Genomic DNA, 17,030 nt, shown 5'->3' on the forward strand with positions numbered 1-17,030 from the left:
TGTGGGTTGCTACTGAGGAGGTTAAAGGCCACATCTGTTAGACACAAGCTACTGAAAGAACATTGAAAAAACAAATTCAGAAAATGGACGTACCAAGTTCTAAACAACTAAATAATTATTAGCCTTGTTACCAAATGGAATCCAACCGCGAAAATTCTCAGTGCTTGTTGATGTCCATATGGATCTACAAGACACATTTTAATACAAAGCGTTACATTTGTCAATAGCATTAAGGTCTATGATTGGGAATTTAATTTCCTCTATAGTTTTTAACTGTTTTAATTGTGGATTACAATGTTGTTGAATCTTTTATTTGAAGTTAAGGTTGTAATAAAAATGTTTGATTAGTCTATCAGGTTTTTTTTTTCAATTTAGTAACTCTTACAAGAAGAGAAACAATATGTTACTTTCATCTGGAAAAAAGTACTGAACGTACCAAGTGGACATTATGGGCATCTATATATATAACATACAGCCTAATCAGTTCTTTAACTTAGTTTCACTTTTCAACAATAACAGTAAGACGGAGAGGAAATAAAATTAGGGGAATATGTTAGCTTCCATGAATGAACATGTTCACACCAAATACGGAAAAATACAAAGAACAACATTTATTAGAAGAGTTTTATTCCAAGGCTTTCATATAAAGCTTCCAAAAATCATTCAGAAAACACAGAGTGACATTTTTGATGACATATAATATAGCCTAAGAGAATTTCTTTCGAAGTAGTGCAATATCTGTCTTATTAAGCTGGAAGCCTTTGGCAAGAATGTCGTCCGAAATAGGTGGATTTGAAGCAAAGATTGAATTAGGAATAATGACAAATCCAGGATTTTGACTGTTGAAAAAGGAGAGATAAGTAGCTTTTTTGTTTCCCATATTATACTGGAAGTGAATAAGACCTTTTGGGAACACATACACATCACCAGGATTAATGATTTTGGAGAAGAGACGACTCTTAAAGAAGTTTGCAGCATTAGGGACAAGAAATCCTGTATAGAGAGTACCCTCCAGGACAGTTATCAACTCAGTAGCTCGAGGGTGCATGTGAAATTGAGCAAGACGCTGAGGTTCCAAGTCAGTACGACCAACAAACATACCAAGAGTGTTAAGTCCAGGCATGTTGTTTACATCCACACGAGTTGAAGCAAAGCCAAGCCCAGGCACTACATTTCCACTAACATTAAGGCCTGAAAAATAGAAATCATTTGCTGTTGCAAGCTTTGGGTCTTTGCAAATCTTTCCATTCACGAAAACTGCACAGGTGAAATAAAATGAAACTAAGCATATTATTCAGATAATAAGAGAAGACATAAATTATACAACGTATATACAGAAACTACGCCTCATTTCCAAAAAAAATATAGAAGGATGATTAACCTGCCGCCTTAGAGTAATTAACTGCAATGCATATGTCCTGTAGAGGGTTGTTATCATAAGCATAAGCAGGGGAATAAGAAATGAAAGTAGTAATGGCTAATTTTGTTATGAACCACCACATACTCATTATTATGCTTTGGATTTGTGATGGGCTTTTTTCCAAACAGCCAGGAAGAAAGGCTTGACTACTTATACTCTCATCTAGTTCAAAATGTCCGAGAAAAATAATATGTATTATGTAAAAATATGACACTTGGACCTAACTCAACCCTAAAAGCTAGCTCACGAGGAAATCATTGCATAAACCCATTGGTCCTTTCCACAATCAATGTGGGATTCTAACTCACTCTAACATATTGAAAATCTTGAATCCACACTATTTGGTACTGCTACTATTAGAGTTAAAGTTCCACATGAACCAATTATGTGGGGCGTATTATATAAATGTGTCCTTTAACTTGGTCTCAATTGGTGTTACACCCTCCAACTTTAGGTGTGCACAAGTAAACACTTAAACTATTGAAAAGTTAAACAAGTAGGCATACACATGCGTCCTATGTGGTATAATATATGTAGGATGCCATGTAGGACACAAAACTACCACATAAGACACCATATAAGATGCGTGTGTCTACTTGTTCAACTATTGGAAGTTTAAGTGTTTACATGTGCACACCCCAAAGTTGAAGAGCATAGATGCCTGTTGAAGTTAAGTTAAGGAGCACATTTATGTATGGCCTATGCCAATTATATGGTGTCACGAAATTATGTAATTTTTCGTTTAGAAGAGGGGCAAATTTTGGCTAGAAAACAATAGGTTGGGCTTTGAGGACAAATAGATAGACGAAGTGTAAAAGTAAAACATACTGAATTGGTTAGGTACAATTTTGACCATTCTCTGAAAAATGAGCATAATACATAAATGTTCCATTTAATTTAGCTGCTTCAGTTGACATCCCCTCCAAATTTGAGTGTGCACAAGTAGACACTTAAACTTGTATAAAATTGAATAAGAAGACACATTTTACGTGGCATAATACACATAGTGTTTTATTAGGAAAATATAATTAGACTCAGTTTTAGAGTCGCCACTTATTTTTTAAGAAAAATTAAGAAAACCACGTTTTCAAAAGATTAAAACAGGAAATCAATTGAAAAATGTTTAAGGGGGTTCGGGGTTCTTATTAGCATTTCAGGAAGGGTTTGAAAGCACCCGAAATGCCCGCTAAAATGCGATTATCCGGCAATTAATTATTTGGCTAATGTTTTTTTAAAAAGATGAGCATACTTAAATAAGTTGAAAAATTTAACAACCTTTAAAAGATTCAAACTATGTTAAGGAGGAAAGGGAAATGTTAGAAATATTACTTAAAGATATTTTACAAAAAAATTATTTTAAGATCAAAGGAAGTGAGTGTTTTAAGTCTATTTTTAGAACATTAATTCGGAATGGCTATCCGTCGGGAAAATTAAGTTGCAATAACCTTAAGATTAATAGCAAGTAACGATAGACAAACAAATATAAATAATAGAGTAGAGAAGGAATTTGGGTCCAAGTCTGGTTTCCTGTCCGCCTGGGCTAGTACTTGGGCCCATTTTCTTTTTTGGACCTTTGGCCCATTTGAATCACATGTAGATGTCCTAAACTAACACAAAAATAAAATATTATTTGGGCCTTAGGCCCAATTTTCACCTGTCCTAAATTCTAGCAAGATAATAGATAAATGGGCTTAGGCCCAAAGGTAACAAAATACAATTTTAGAATTATTTCAATTCTCTGATCTGCTTCAATATTTTTTCAACTCCGGGACCTGTTTGTCGATTTTCAATGGCCGGTTGACTCGATAAAGGAATTTGAGCCTTTATGGCTCTCCCGGAATGCAAGGGAAAGATGTGAGTTCCTAATGGACTCAGACAGATTTCACATGTAACAAAAAGAATGATAAGAAATTAGAATTGTTATAAACAATAATTAAATGAGGCATCAATTGGGTGTAAGCTAATGTTAAAATCTAAGATACAAGACAAAACATGGTGTCATTGACTAATTAATAAAATTTACTACATTTTTACCGAGAACGGGTATTCACACGACACATTATTTAATAAAACTAAGTCACATGGTAGCTCCATATCAAAGTCACATGCCGAGTTACATCAACTGACAGAGATTACATATTCAATCATAACATAAACTAATCAATATGTCATATTATCATAAATGAGCACATGGTCTATTACTACATAATAAATTTTGAGGAAAAAGTAGCCCAACTTAGATAAATACTCCTTTAATTAACTAAAAAGAGGTGACTAAGCACATACTTATAACTCTTGAAAAAGTAGATTAAATACTAGTCTAGAACTAAGGCAGCCAACAAACATAGCATTAAAAATAATCCATTCAACTAGCACAAACAAATTATAATGCAAGGACACTATTTTTTTATTTATAATTTGAGATAGTCAAGCCATGGTCAACTTGTGATCACATGACTTTGCATAAACCTATACCCCAATAATAATTCCATAGCAAAATATTTAAAGGAGAAAATACATACTAGTGACAACAAGTAGCGGAAAATAAAAGGGTCAAAGCATGCTTCTTATTACATAAATCAATATGACTAAACTCCAAAATGAAACATGTGAAGTTAAGGGAATACTAAAATGCTAGAGCAGCCCACAGTAAACAAATATTTAACTCTTTATTACAGCATAAATGCACATAAAAAATCTTCTCATCCTTAGTAATCAGTGAACTCATAATAATTAAATGAAGATAAACACCTTATGCTCTCATAAGATTAACCAAAATGGCAAACGACTCGTATGGTACTAAAATTAAATTACAAGCTTCACATGCACCAAAGACAGTATTAATAGAGTAAGAAAAGAACCCACAAATACGAATGGGAAAGGAGCTTCAACATCTTTACGACTTCATTAAGACGGGGAAGAGAGGGGAACACATTTTAGCATTCTTTTCAGATATCATTCTAGCAAGCAAAACATAATACCATTGATAGAACAAGAACTATAGAAGAAACAATATATAGGCCTCATAGCGAAATCATCTAAAACATAAAACGATCGTAAAAAGCGAAATAAATATACGCCTATTTACATTAGCATGAATTTCGAATCTAGGCCTGAGAATATACAAAGGAGTGACAGAATAGTTTCATGGACATTTTCAGCGCATATAAACAAGACAAAAAAATTTATCCAAAACCGCTGGAGACAAAACAAAGTCGGAGTGATCAAAGAATAAATAGGCCGAGCTTAAAACAAGAACAACCACCAAGGACTTAAGCAGACTACAAACAGAGAAAGCATATTCAAGTAAGCACTAGATCACTTCGAAAATGACACAAAGACATCTTAATGAAAACAACTACTTGAGAGACCGAAGTAGATACACAAAGGTTGAGAAGAGAAAAGGCTACAAGAGAAATAAAGGCGATATTCTCACCTTTCTCGGGGAAGCGAAACAGAGAACAAAAGAGCGAAATGACAACCTTCACCACGGAAACTTGAGCACGAACAGTAGTCGAGAAGTCCGGGCAAGAATATCAAACCCAAGCACTAAAACAAGAGTATCTCCTCTGTTTTTCCTTGAAGTATATGTAGTATGGTGTTTTAGATAATTCCGTTGCCTTAAGTAAAATTTTTCTTTTTTTTTACAAATGAGTAATCCCATAATATATAGAAGAAACTAGGGTTCAGAATAAATGGAAAAAGGGACGAAAATTTTCGGTTCAAGGCCATCCGAAAATTTCAAATCCAAAATTTCTTTCACCCTTTCGGACAAACACTCTTTCCCTGAGATTTCAAACCATTCCGAAAGAGGAAAGGGCGAATCGACGCTTGGGATTGACGATTACCCCCTAGGTGCCGACGTGGCTCGATCTCAGGCAAAAAGGACAGAAACCGCGTGCCTCTTTGCTGCTGGAATCGTACGATTTGAAAGAGACATCGGGGAAGACGACAGACGCAACATACTGCGCTCGGGTTTGGGCTGTTTTCGCGATCGAGGTTCTGGGCTGCTGGGAATTTTTCTGGGTTTGTTCATTGTTGCTGCTGGACTGTGAGGAAGAAGAACGCAGCAGGTGGGGGGGGGGGGGGGGGGGGNTCGGTTTGGTGGGGTTTTGGGCTGCTGGTGGAGTAGAGTATGTATTGTAATTGTATGGGTATCCTATTAATTGTAAAAAAAAATAGGGGTGGGGTCGGTTGAAAGGGAATTAGAAAAACTTAGCCAATTCAATTTAGTTAAGATAGATTCGGCTAGTAATAACAATAATTAACTTAATTATAAACTAATTAATTTAACAATATAAACGACTAAATAACCAAATATTTAAATAAAGCTAAAATCTTCTTGAGACAATTTTCGAACATTCGTAAAATATACTAATTAGACACATAATTATACAATAATTAACTTAATTATAAACTAATTAACTCAAAATATAAGCTATTAATTAATTTAAACTAAATAACCAAATATTTAAATAAAACTAAAATCCTTTTGAGACAATTTTTGAACATTCATAAAATATACTAATTAGACACATAATTATATAAAATATCATATTTATTATTTTAAAATTTATAAAAATGACAAAACTACTTAAAATGTCTTGAAAATTATTTTGAGTTTTATAAAGCCAATTATATTAAATCATTTAAATTTTAGGAAGCTCGATGATTAATTTATATTGTGGAGGTCCAAAATTGGATGTCAACACATATGACGCTATGTAGGATGTGAATTGTCATATAGGATGTCATGTATACGCATGTGTTTAATTGTTCAATTTTATACAAATTTAAGTGTTTACTTGTGCACACCCAAAGTTGGAGGGTCAAAGTTCAATACTCGGCACTATCTTAGCATTTTTACCTTTTAGTAATATATCATCTCATTGTAAGGCACGGTATCATCTACAAGCATTGCGAAACCTGAAACCAACTGATCTCTAGAAAAAAACTTCTATCAGAAATGGCCACCCAAACATTCCTAAATCTTCAATGTCTTCCACTTCCACTCAAAAGCCACAATCACCCGGAGAATTTTAGAACCTTTTTTTTTTTATCATTTTAAAAGTTTTGAAATCCATTTTAATAATTTTGTTAGCTAAGTTGGATAATAAGGGCAAATGTGTGCCCGTGTGATAACAGCGGGGGCACGATGGGACCTAAGCTTTAACAGAGACAAAATCAGACCTTTTTTGCAAACCACAAGGACAATTTTGGATATTTTCTCCTCTTTCTAAGAGGAGAAGGATCTTAGATTGATATGTCATTCCCTTTCCTTTCTTTGTAGATTATTAGCCCGGGACACCTATACCAAAGACTTAGCGTGCAATTTGCATAAAATCTAGTTTTCAACTTCAAAGTAGCAAGTGTTGCAAGTTAAAAGAAAAAAAAGGAACACTTATTGCAATAAAAACAAAAAACCCCTTGGATCAACAAAGTCATTGTGGACCACACCACTAGATTGAGACTGACAACTTCCTATCTGAGTAAGTAATGAATATCGGATCCTACTGACGTTCAACCGGTGATCGAGTCTAGTGGTGCTTGTGACTTTTCCTATTTCAACTTGGATTGAAAATATTCTACAGGAAATGATTCATTCGCATCGACATTAGAGTCCAACTACATTGCTAGATTTCATGTTGTATAGTTGAAAAAATGTAGGACTAGTGTCAACAGTTCATCACTAAGTTTGGATCACTAACTAATACTAANGAAACCACTGATATCTCGAAAAAATTTTTTTATCAGAAATGGCCACCCAAACATTCCTAGATCTTGAATGTCTTCCACTTCCACTCAAAAGCCACAATCACCCGGAGAATTTTAGAACTTTTTTTTTTATCATTTTAAAAGTTTTGAAATCCATTTAAATAATTTTGTTAGCTAAGTAGGATAAAAAGGGCAAATGTGTGCCCGTGTGATAACAGCGGGAGCACGATGGGACCTAAGCTTTAACAGAGGATAAAATCAGACCTTTTTTGCAAACCACAAGGACAATTTTGGATATTTATCCTCTTTCTAAGAGGAGAAGGATCTTAGATTGATATGTCATTCCCTCTCCTTTCTTTTGTAGATTATTAGCCCGGGACACCTATACCAAAGACTTAGCATGCAATTTGCATAAAATCTAGTTTTCAACTTCAAAGTACTAAGTGTTGCAAGTTAAAAGAAAAAAAAGGAACACTTATTGCAATAAAAACAAAAAACCCCTTGGATCAACAAAGTCGTTGTGGACACACCACTAGATTGAGACTGTCAACTTCCTATCTGAGTAAGTAATGAATATCGGATCCTACTGACGTTCAACCGGTGATCGAGTCTAGTGGTGCTTGTGACTTTTCCTATTTCAACTTGGATTGAAAATTTTCTACAGGAAATGATTCATTCGCATCAACATGAGAGTCCAACTACATTGCTAGATTTCATGTTGTATATTTGAAAAAATGTAGGACTAGTGTCAATAGTTTATCACTAAGTTTGGATCACTAACTAATACTAATAAAAAATAATAGTATAAGTATATAAAAGTTTTTCAACTTTTACGAGTGAAACTCAAGAATTGGTCCTAGAGCTCGAACTTATACAATTGAAACTCCAGGAAAGCATCTTAATCGACTAATAAGATATATGTCCTTTCCAGGAAAACCATTTCAACTTTACACTTGATAGCCATTAAGCATGTCAATTTCACTCTCATCACACCAGGTGCATGGCCAACATAGTGCTTATTCATTAGTATATATTGCAAAGAAAGATTATAGTTACATACACTGCCGCTTTATTTATTAGGAGTCAAGTATTGTTCCAACTCTTTCATAAGACGCTGGTGAGCAGCTTATGTGCTGCAACCAACTTTCAGAAAACACAGAATCATATTTTTAATAACATATAGTATAGCCTAAGAGAATTTCTTTCGAAGTACTGCAATCTCTGTCTTATTAAGCATGAAGCCTTTGGCAAGAACGTCGTCCGAAATAGGTGGATTTGAAGCAAAGATTGAATTAGGAATAATGACAAATCCAGGATTTTGACTGTTGAAAATAGCGAAATAAGTAGCTTTTTTGTTTCCCACATTATACTGGAAGTGAATAAGACCTTTTGGGATTACAAACACATCACCAGGATTCAAGACTTTGGAGAAGAGACGACTCTTAAAAAAGTTTGCAGGATTGGGGACAAGAAATCCTGCATAGATAGTACCCTCCAGGATAGTTATCAGCTCAGTAGCTCGAGGGTGCGTGTGAAGTGGAGCAAGACGTTGAGGTTCCAAGTCAATACGACCAAAAAAAAGACCAAGAGTGTTAAGTCCAGGCATGTTGTTCAGATCCGCAGTCTTTGTAGCAAAACCAAACCCAGGCACTGCATTTCCACTAACATTAAAACCTGAAGCAAAGAAATCATTCGATGTTGCAAGCTTTGGGTCTTTGCAAATCTTTCCGTTCACGAAAACTGCACAGGTGGAATAAAAAGAAGCTAAGCATATTATTTAGATAATAAGAGCTGACATAAATTGTACAACATATATACAAAAACTATGCATCAATCCCAAACAAAATATAGAAGGATGATTAATTACCTGCAGCCTTAGAGTCATTAACAGCAACACATATGTCCTGTAGAGGGTTGTTATCATAAGCATAAGAAGGGGAATTACAAGTGAAAGCAGTAATGACTAAAGTTGTTATGAACCACCACATCCTCATTGTTATGCTTTTGATTTGAAATAGACTTTTTCCAAACAACCACAAAGCTATGACTATTTATACGAAGAAAAGAACAAGAAGTATCGAAAATTCACCATCAAGTCTATTTAGTAGGGCTAGTATAGAGTTGGTTTGGCAAGAAGATAATGACATAAAAGAAGCATTCCACTTTTCGGAAAGGCATAATATAATGTATAAATGTGTAGGATAAGCATCTACAGAGGCAATGTCTCATAAGGCCCCGGTAATACCAATTAATTTCACTGCTCTATATTCTATCATTGTTTAATCTGACCAGGTACCATTATTGGATCTTTATCATATTTTCTTGTTATTTGGCATTATCCATTTCTCTTGATGCCTCATGACACCAAACTTATTTTTACCAGTCTTTCCATTACTCTATCTTGCATTTTTTTTTAGTTTTGTTGAACCAATTTGGATCCAGTTGAATTTGTAAGGGACTTTTAACATATGTGCATCACTTGATTCAAGTTGTTGATTTATTAAAGAAAATATGTATAGCTATTAAGCGTGTTGATTCCACTCTCAGATTACACAAGGTACATGGTCAACATAGTGCTTATTCATTAGTATTTATTGCAAAGAGAGATTATTGTTACATACATTGCCACTTTATTTATTAGGACTAATTGAGTAGACCATTATTCCAACGCTTTCATAAGAAGCTGGTGCTCAGCTAGTGCACTGCAAACAACTTTCAGGAAACACAAAAATCATATTTTTGATGAGACATAATATAGTCTAAGAGAATTTCCTTCGAAGTTCTGTAATCTGTGTCTTACTAAGTTGGAAGCCTTGGGTAAGAACGTCGTCCGGAATGGGTGGATTTGAACCAAAGATCGAATTAGGAATAAAGATAAATCCAGGATTTTGACTGTTGAAAGCAGTGAGATAAGTAGCTTTTTTGTTTCCCACATTAAACTGGAAGTGAATAAGACCTATTGGGAACACAAACACATCGCCAGGATACAAGATTTTGGAGAAGAGACGACTCTTAAAGAAGTTTGCGGGATCAGGGACAAGAAATCCTGCATACAGAATACCATCCAGGACAGTTATCAGCTCAGTAGCTCGAGGGTGCGTGTGAAATGGAACAAGACGTTGAGGTTCCAAGTCAACACGACCAATAGAAATACCAAGAGTGTTAAGTCCAGGCATGTTGTTTACATCCACAAACTTTGCAGCACCACCAGCCCCGGGCGCTGCAATGCCACTAACATTAAGACCTGAAGCAAAGAAATCATTTGCTGTCGCAAACTTTGGGTTTTTGCAAATCTTTCCATTCACGAAAACTGCACAGGCGAAATAAAATAAAGTTAAGCATATTATTCAGATTATACAACATATATACAAAAACTATGCCTCATTCCGAAACAAATAAGTATTATAGAAGGAAGATTTACCTGAAGTGTGAGAGTCGTTAACAGCAACACATATGTCCTGTAGAGGGTTGTTATCATAAGCATAAACAGGGGAATTAGAAATGAAAACAGTAATGACTAAAGTTGTTACGAACCACCACATGCTCATTGTTATAGTAAAGTTTAGTTTTCTTTGGATTTGTTATGATATTTTCCAAACAACCCAAAAGGTGTGACTACTTATACCAAGAAACAAACAAAAGGTATTGAAAATTCAGCATAGAGATTCATGTGTCTTAGGTAGGGCTAGAATAGAGTTCTACATGAGACAATTATATACTATTGAAACTATAGTTAGTCAGATCTCCAAGTTAGTTATGAGTTAGTTAGATATTTTATCTTATTGTTGCCAGCTGTATAACGGCAGTAATCAAGTTAGTTAGGATACATATTTTTCTCTTTTCCTTGTATAAATAGATAGCCTGTATTCCTTTCTTAACCACTTTTTTCCAGAATATGAAAATCTGAGGCAGTTTCCTCTCTTTCCTTTCTGTGTTAACTATCAATGGAGTCAAGTATTCACCATTATTGGAGATCGTGAAGCTTCAATCGAAGCTTAAGTAGCTGGATTTACCATATATGGTGTCACAAAATTATGCAAAGTTGACAAACATATATAATTGTCCGGCTGAAGTCAAGTTAAAAAGNGGTAATTAGAAAAGAAAGCAGTAATGGCTAAAGTTGTTATAAACCACCACATGCTCATTATTATAGCAAAGTTTAGTTTTCTTTGGATTTGTTATGATTTTTTTCCAAACAACCCGAAAGGTGTGACTATTTATACCAAGAAACAAACAAAAGGTATTGAAAATTCAGCATCGAGATTCTACATGAGACAATTATATACTATTGAAACTATAGTTAGTCAGATCTCCAAGTTAGTTATGAGTTAGTTAGATATTTTATCTTATTGTTGCCAGCTGTATTACGGCAGTAATCAAGTTAGTTAGGATTCATATTTTTCTCTTTTCCTTGTATAAATAGATAGCCTGTATTCCTTTCTTAACCACTTTTTTCCAGAATATGAAAATCTGAGGCAGTTTCCTCTCTTTCCTTTTTGTGTTAACTATCAATGGAGTCAAGTATTCACCATTATTGGAGATAGTGAAGCTTCAATCGAAGCTTAAGAAGCTGGATTTACCATATATGGTGTCACAAAATTATGCAAAGTTGACAAACATATATAATTGTCCGGCTGAAGTCAAGTTAAAAAGCATGTTTATATATTATGCCTTTTGAAAAGAGTAAAGTAAAGCATACTAAAATAGGTTAGGTATGATTTTGACCATTCTCGATAAAATAAATCAAGGCTCCGTACTCAGCACTATCTTAGAATATTTCATTATAACTTACTAGTTAATAGCATTGCCAAACTTGAAACCACTGATCTCTAAAACGATTGCCGCCCAAACATTCCTAGATCCATCTTCATTGTCGTCCACTTCCACTCAAAATTATCATCTGTCCTCCTTTCGACCCCAAATACCCTGAAGTCAATCTTTTGGCTTAAAAATACCCTTATTTCTAATCCATGAGGTAGATGGAGGAAATATTGTACCAAATCACAAAGTTCAACTACATTTTAGGATGAGAGGGAGTTGCTCGAATGATAAGCACCCCTCACTTCCAACCCGAAGGTTGCGAGTTCGAGTCACCAAGGGAGCAAAAAGGGGTGGGAGCCCCTGGGGAGGGTTAAAAAAAAAGTACATTTTAGGCCCTTCCACATTAAAATAATTTGAAATTACTTAACATATAGACTCATATGATTGTCCTGAATTTGAGTTCTATAGTAGATTAAAAATAAAATAAAAAGTTAGTCCTCTACTATCTACCCAAGGGTCATTTTTTATAAATAAGAATCAAAAGAGTACGTAACTGAATCTGCAAAATCCTCCCTCCCTTCACTTCCTCTCTTTTATTTTTTCTTCTATCTTGTCCAACATTTTCAAAAAAAAAAATCCAACTTATGATAAAACAAAGGTGAAAAAGAGGAAAACTTATAAAAATAATTAGTTCAATAGAAGATGATTTAATTAAGCAATTGTATACACGTATACTGCATTTCTCTTTTGTGTGTACCCAAAATTTAAAATAAAAGAATGAAAATAATCTTTTCTCCTATCCTCATCCTCACCATGATAATATACAAATTAAAAGAATCAGAACATGTAAGTTCATTTGAAGTCTAAGTTCATGATATCTTAATTAAAAATAAGAGATTCAAAAAAGAATAAAAAGAGGAAACGAACAAGATAATGGATAATTGATAGAAATTTTTATATTAATAAATAAAAGAAATAGATGGACAATCAGACGGGACGAGTATGGATTTTAGTTGCATCCCCAGTTATGAATTTAGTTATAATAAATTGGGGTTGATTTAATATAGGCTAATAGAAAGATAACATGAAATTAATAATTTTTTGAATATTATTTTCAAGCGTATCGATTCAAAATATGAATCATATTTGATTTTTATTATTTATTTGACAAGAGTTTAAATTTGGACCAATCAGATTAGGCAATATAATAAATAAATATTTAATGATTTCACTTTACGGGAACTATTAAAAATAAAGGCAAATGTGAACCAAAAGATTAATACTGTCACGCCTCGAGCCTACACCCATGGCGGGACTGGCACTCGAGAATCATTATTGGCCCCAAGCAAACCCTTGGCCTGGCTTTCTTACTCAGCGGAAGACTTTACTCAAGATAAATACTTTTAAAAATAGTACACTGAACTGCTCAATAAATAAATGAGAATGTAATAAATAACATTCACTGCCAAAGTGGCAACTCAAGTCTCAACTTAACTAAAAATGGAAAAGTAAAGACTCATGAACTAACATCAACTAACTATGTCTATGAAGCCTCTAAACACTGAAGGATGTCGGGACAAGACCCCCGATCATCCTAACAACTGAAATAAGCAAGCAATAAAACAAAACATAACCAAAGGGATCCTTCGGAAAGCAAGGAGGTTCATCAACTAACTCTGAGTGCTCAACTAGAATCAATGATGTGCTGGATGCTGATTCTGGTTACCTGTGTCTGCATCATAAGAAGATGCAGGCCAAATGACATCAGTATATTGAATATACGAGTATGCGAGGGGAAATCTAAAACAAGACATTAGCTTGAAAGGAGCTGAAGAACTTACCTGGCTCAACTCAACTCAACTGATTTCAATATAAAGCAGTGTAAATAAATGCAGTATAAAGAAAAGCTTTAAAACATGGTTTTTAACTCTGTGTATTTAGAAATACAATAATAACTCTGTATGTATGCAAAGATACAATATAAACTCTGAATATATATATAAAAATACAATTAACTCTGTGTATATAAGATACAAAATACTGTTGTGGGAGTTTCTTTAACCGACGACCATCACTTAAGAGCTATCGTGATAATACAACGTTTTGTCTCACGCTGCCAGGGTCGTCCTATACCTTGTCGGGGGTATAGAACCAGAACTACTAAGTGGACCCACAAGTCTATGCTAAAAAGCACCGAAGGAATCATCTAAAAAGTATGACCCTTTTCTACCCATGGTGGCTACATGGTTTATGGGGGTTGTGAGTTGTCTGAACTTTCCCCCATATCGGTGCTCAATACTACTCCCAAAATATGATACTAACTCTTATGTTTTAAAAAACATACTTCTTTCTGTGATTTGAGATAATTGCTCAAAAAAAGTTTCCTCTCTTGCTTAATTGTGAAAACATTTACTCTTTACTGAAAAACTAGTTCAAAGGCTCTTTTGAAAATCAAAGTTTCCTTTCATGCTTAAATGTGAAAACATTTACTCTTTGGGAATGCATAGTCCCGATATATTCTTTTTGAAGAAAACTTCAATCTTTACTCTTTACTCAACTCAAAACTCAAGTCTTAAAACAAAGTTAAAACATTTGTAAAAGACTTTTGTAAGACTCTATGAACTTCTCTTGATTAGGCTCTTAACTGATCCTTGACTTGACTCTTAACTGATCCTTGAATTGAATTATGGATTCAAGGATTGTGATTTGTGATAGGAAAGATCTCATGAAGTTTAGGAGTGTTTTTAGATAGTTAAACATGAGAAAAGATCAAGAAATCACTGTCTAGAAGCAAGTCCATGACGCGGAGATGCATTTAATTATTTGGTCGCGAAATAAATTTTGAGGCAGAACGGTCCGTGACCACTCCACGACGCGGAGAAAATTTTGACAATCCTGAGGAACAAGTCCGCGACGCGGACCTAGTACCCAGATTTTCCCGACTTTTTCCTTCTTCATTTTTAGCCCCAATTCGCCTAGATTCGATTTGTTTTTCTCCATATCTCTTTAGATTCAGATACCCAGCGAATGTACACAAGAATCTAACTCAAAACAACTCTAAAATCAATCTTAAACTCTCAAGAACTCTTCAATCTCATCCCAAATTCAAGAACGAAAGCAATTCAAGAATACAACTCAAGAACATCAAAGTCTGAATCTTTTAAAACAAAAATCATATTGAAATAAACATGTTTGGCGCGTGGGTGAATGAACCCAATGCTATGTGAACTCACATACCTCGTAGGATTGAATCCTTGGCGAAATTCACAATCAAACTTGAATGTTCTTGACAAATCTTGCCTTTTCTCCTTCTTTCTCCTTTCTCCAAGCCCTAGCGTAGGTTTCCAATTTTCTAAACTGACCAAATTCAGTTTTGACCCTTAATTAATTCACTAAAACGAATTAAATTACTTGGGTAAGGAAAAGACCAAACTACCATTTCAAAATTCGAATTGGACTTTCCTTATTTGAACAACCCAAATTCAATTGGTTATATCTCACTCATACGAACTCAGAATCGCGCAAACTCAGCGGCGTTGGAAAGGTATTCCAAGATATTTCCTACGATATCTGGAAATACACCTAACTCATCCTGATCTAGAAGTTATGGTCATTTTAAGTTGACCAAAAATACGACTTAACATGCTTAACAAATTTTCCAGATTTTTATATTCTTTCCAAAATGACTATTTCCACTTTTTAACTTCTTTCTAGTTCTTTCTAGTTACGGGGTGTTACAATATCTCCCCCTTGGTAACATTCGTCCTCGAATGAGCTTACTCTTATTAGGCTAATGGTGTAACATGTAACATTCAACTCAAACACCCAACAATCAATGCAATGACAACATGCTAACTTATAAATAAAAGAGTACTAAGAAGAGAATTAGTACCTTGGTCTGGAACTTCTTCGGTTTCAAAGAGATGTGGATACTTCTTCTTCATATCTTCTTCAGCTTCCCAAGTAGCTTCCTCAACAAATTGGTTTCTCCAAAGGACTTTGACTGATGCTACTTACTTAGTCCTCAACTTGCGAACTTGGCGATCTAGAATCTGAATCGGAATGTCCTCGTAAGATAAGTTATCATTGATGCTAATATCTTCAGTTAGTATGATCAATGAAGAATCATCCATGCACTTCTTCAATATGGAGATGTGAAAAATCGGATGAACCGTGGCTAACTCTTGTGGTAGCTCCAACTCATAAGCTACATTACCTACCCTTTTCGATATTCTGTATGGGACAATATACCGGGGACTAAGCTTCCCCTTCTTACCAAATCTCATAACACCCTTCATGGGTGAAACTTTCAAATATACCCAATCATCTACTTCAAACTCTAGCTCCCTTCTCCTAACTTCAGTGTAGGATTTTTGACGACTTTGCATCATTTTCAACCTCTCTTGAATCACTTTCACCTTCCCCATAGCTTGATGAACTAAATCTGGTCCTATCAACCCTGCATCAGCAACTTCAAATCATCCAATAGGATATTTGTGTCTTCTCTCATAAAGCGCTTCATAAGGAGTTGTTTGGATGCTAGAGTGGTAACTATTGTTGTAAGCAAACTCAATAAGAGGAATTTGATCATCCCAATTACCTTTGAAATCAATCACACAAGCCCTCAACATATTTTCTAAGGTCTGAATAGTGCGCTCTGCTTGCCCATTTATCTGAGGGTGAAAGGCAATACTTAAGTTCACCTTTGAACCCAAACCCTTTTGGAATGACTTCTAAAACTGTGCAGTAAATTATGCACCTCTATCTAAAATAATCGAAATTGGCACCCCATGAAGTCTAACTACTCTTGAATATACAACTTGGCATAATCTTCTACTGAATGGGTGGTATTTACCGGCAAAATATGGGTTGATTTTGTCATTCTATCGACAATTACCCAAATAGAATCATGTTGCCTGTGAGACCTTGGTAAACCCGTGATGAAATCCATATTAATCATCTCCCACTTCCATTCCGTAAGTTCTATATTCTGAGCCATACCACCGGGCCTTTGGTGTTCTACTTTAACTTGTTGGCAATTTGGACACGTAGCAACAAACTCTACAATGCCCTTCTTCATACTACCCCACCAATAAACTTCTCTCAAATCGCGATACATCTTTGTGGAACCCGG

At 34.8% G+C, this 17,030-nt stretch overlaps 2 protein-coding genes across 5 annotated transcripts in view; both read right to left on the reverse strand.

Moving 5' to 3' along the window:
• Positions 1-17,030, reverse strand: part of LOC125861954 (germin-like protein subfamily 1 member 13) — a 143,791-nt gene that overhangs the window by 64,792 nt on the left and 61,969 nt on the right. Inside the window, exons 1-2 of one of the 4 annotated variants that reach the window (XM_049541912.1) lie at positions 10,557-10,683; positions 9,705-10,445 (exon numbers count right to left, since the gene is read on the reverse strand). In XM_049541912.1, coding sequence (XP_049397869.1) covers positions 9,895-10,445; positions 10,557-10,683 — 678 coding nt within the window. In that variant the 3' untranslated portion in view covers positions 9,705-9,894. Of the gene's footprint in view, positions 1-629; positions 904-9,704; positions 10,446-10,556; positions 10,684-17,030 lie in introns of those variants that run through there. The other 3 variants (XM_049541895.1, XM_049541931.1, XM_049541885.1) reach the window with 3 other exon arrangements.
• Positions 8,140-9,141, reverse strand: LOC125861983 (germin-like protein subfamily 1 member 17). The gene is made up of 2 exons (XM_049541943.1): positions 9,003-9,141; positions 8,140-8,875 (listed from the first exon to the last, which is right to left on the reverse strand). The coding sequence occupies exons 1-2, from the start codon at positions 9,127-9,129 to the stop codon at positions 8,325-8,327; spliced, it is 678 nt and encodes a 225-aa protein (XP_049397900.1). The 5' UTR covers positions 9,130-9,141; the 3' UTR covers positions 8,140-8,324.

This window comes from Solanum stenotomum, chromosome 1, assembly GCF_019186545.1.
Source record: "Solanum stenotomum isolate F172 chromosome 1, ASM1918654v1, whole genome shotgun sequence".
Classification (NCBI taxonomy): Eukaryota; Viridiplantae; Streptophyta; class Magnoliopsida; order Solanales; family Solanaceae; genus Solanum; species Solanum stenotomum.

Coding starts and splice junctions, on each gene's coding strand:
- LOC125861983 (XM_049541943.1), bottom strand. CDS start 9,129: ATGAGGATGTGGTGGTTCATAACAACTTTAGTCATTACTGCTTTCACT. Junction 8,876..9,002: donor TAATGACTCTAAGGCTGCAG/GTAATTAATCAT, acceptor CCACCTGTGCAG/TTTTCGTGAACGGAAAGATT.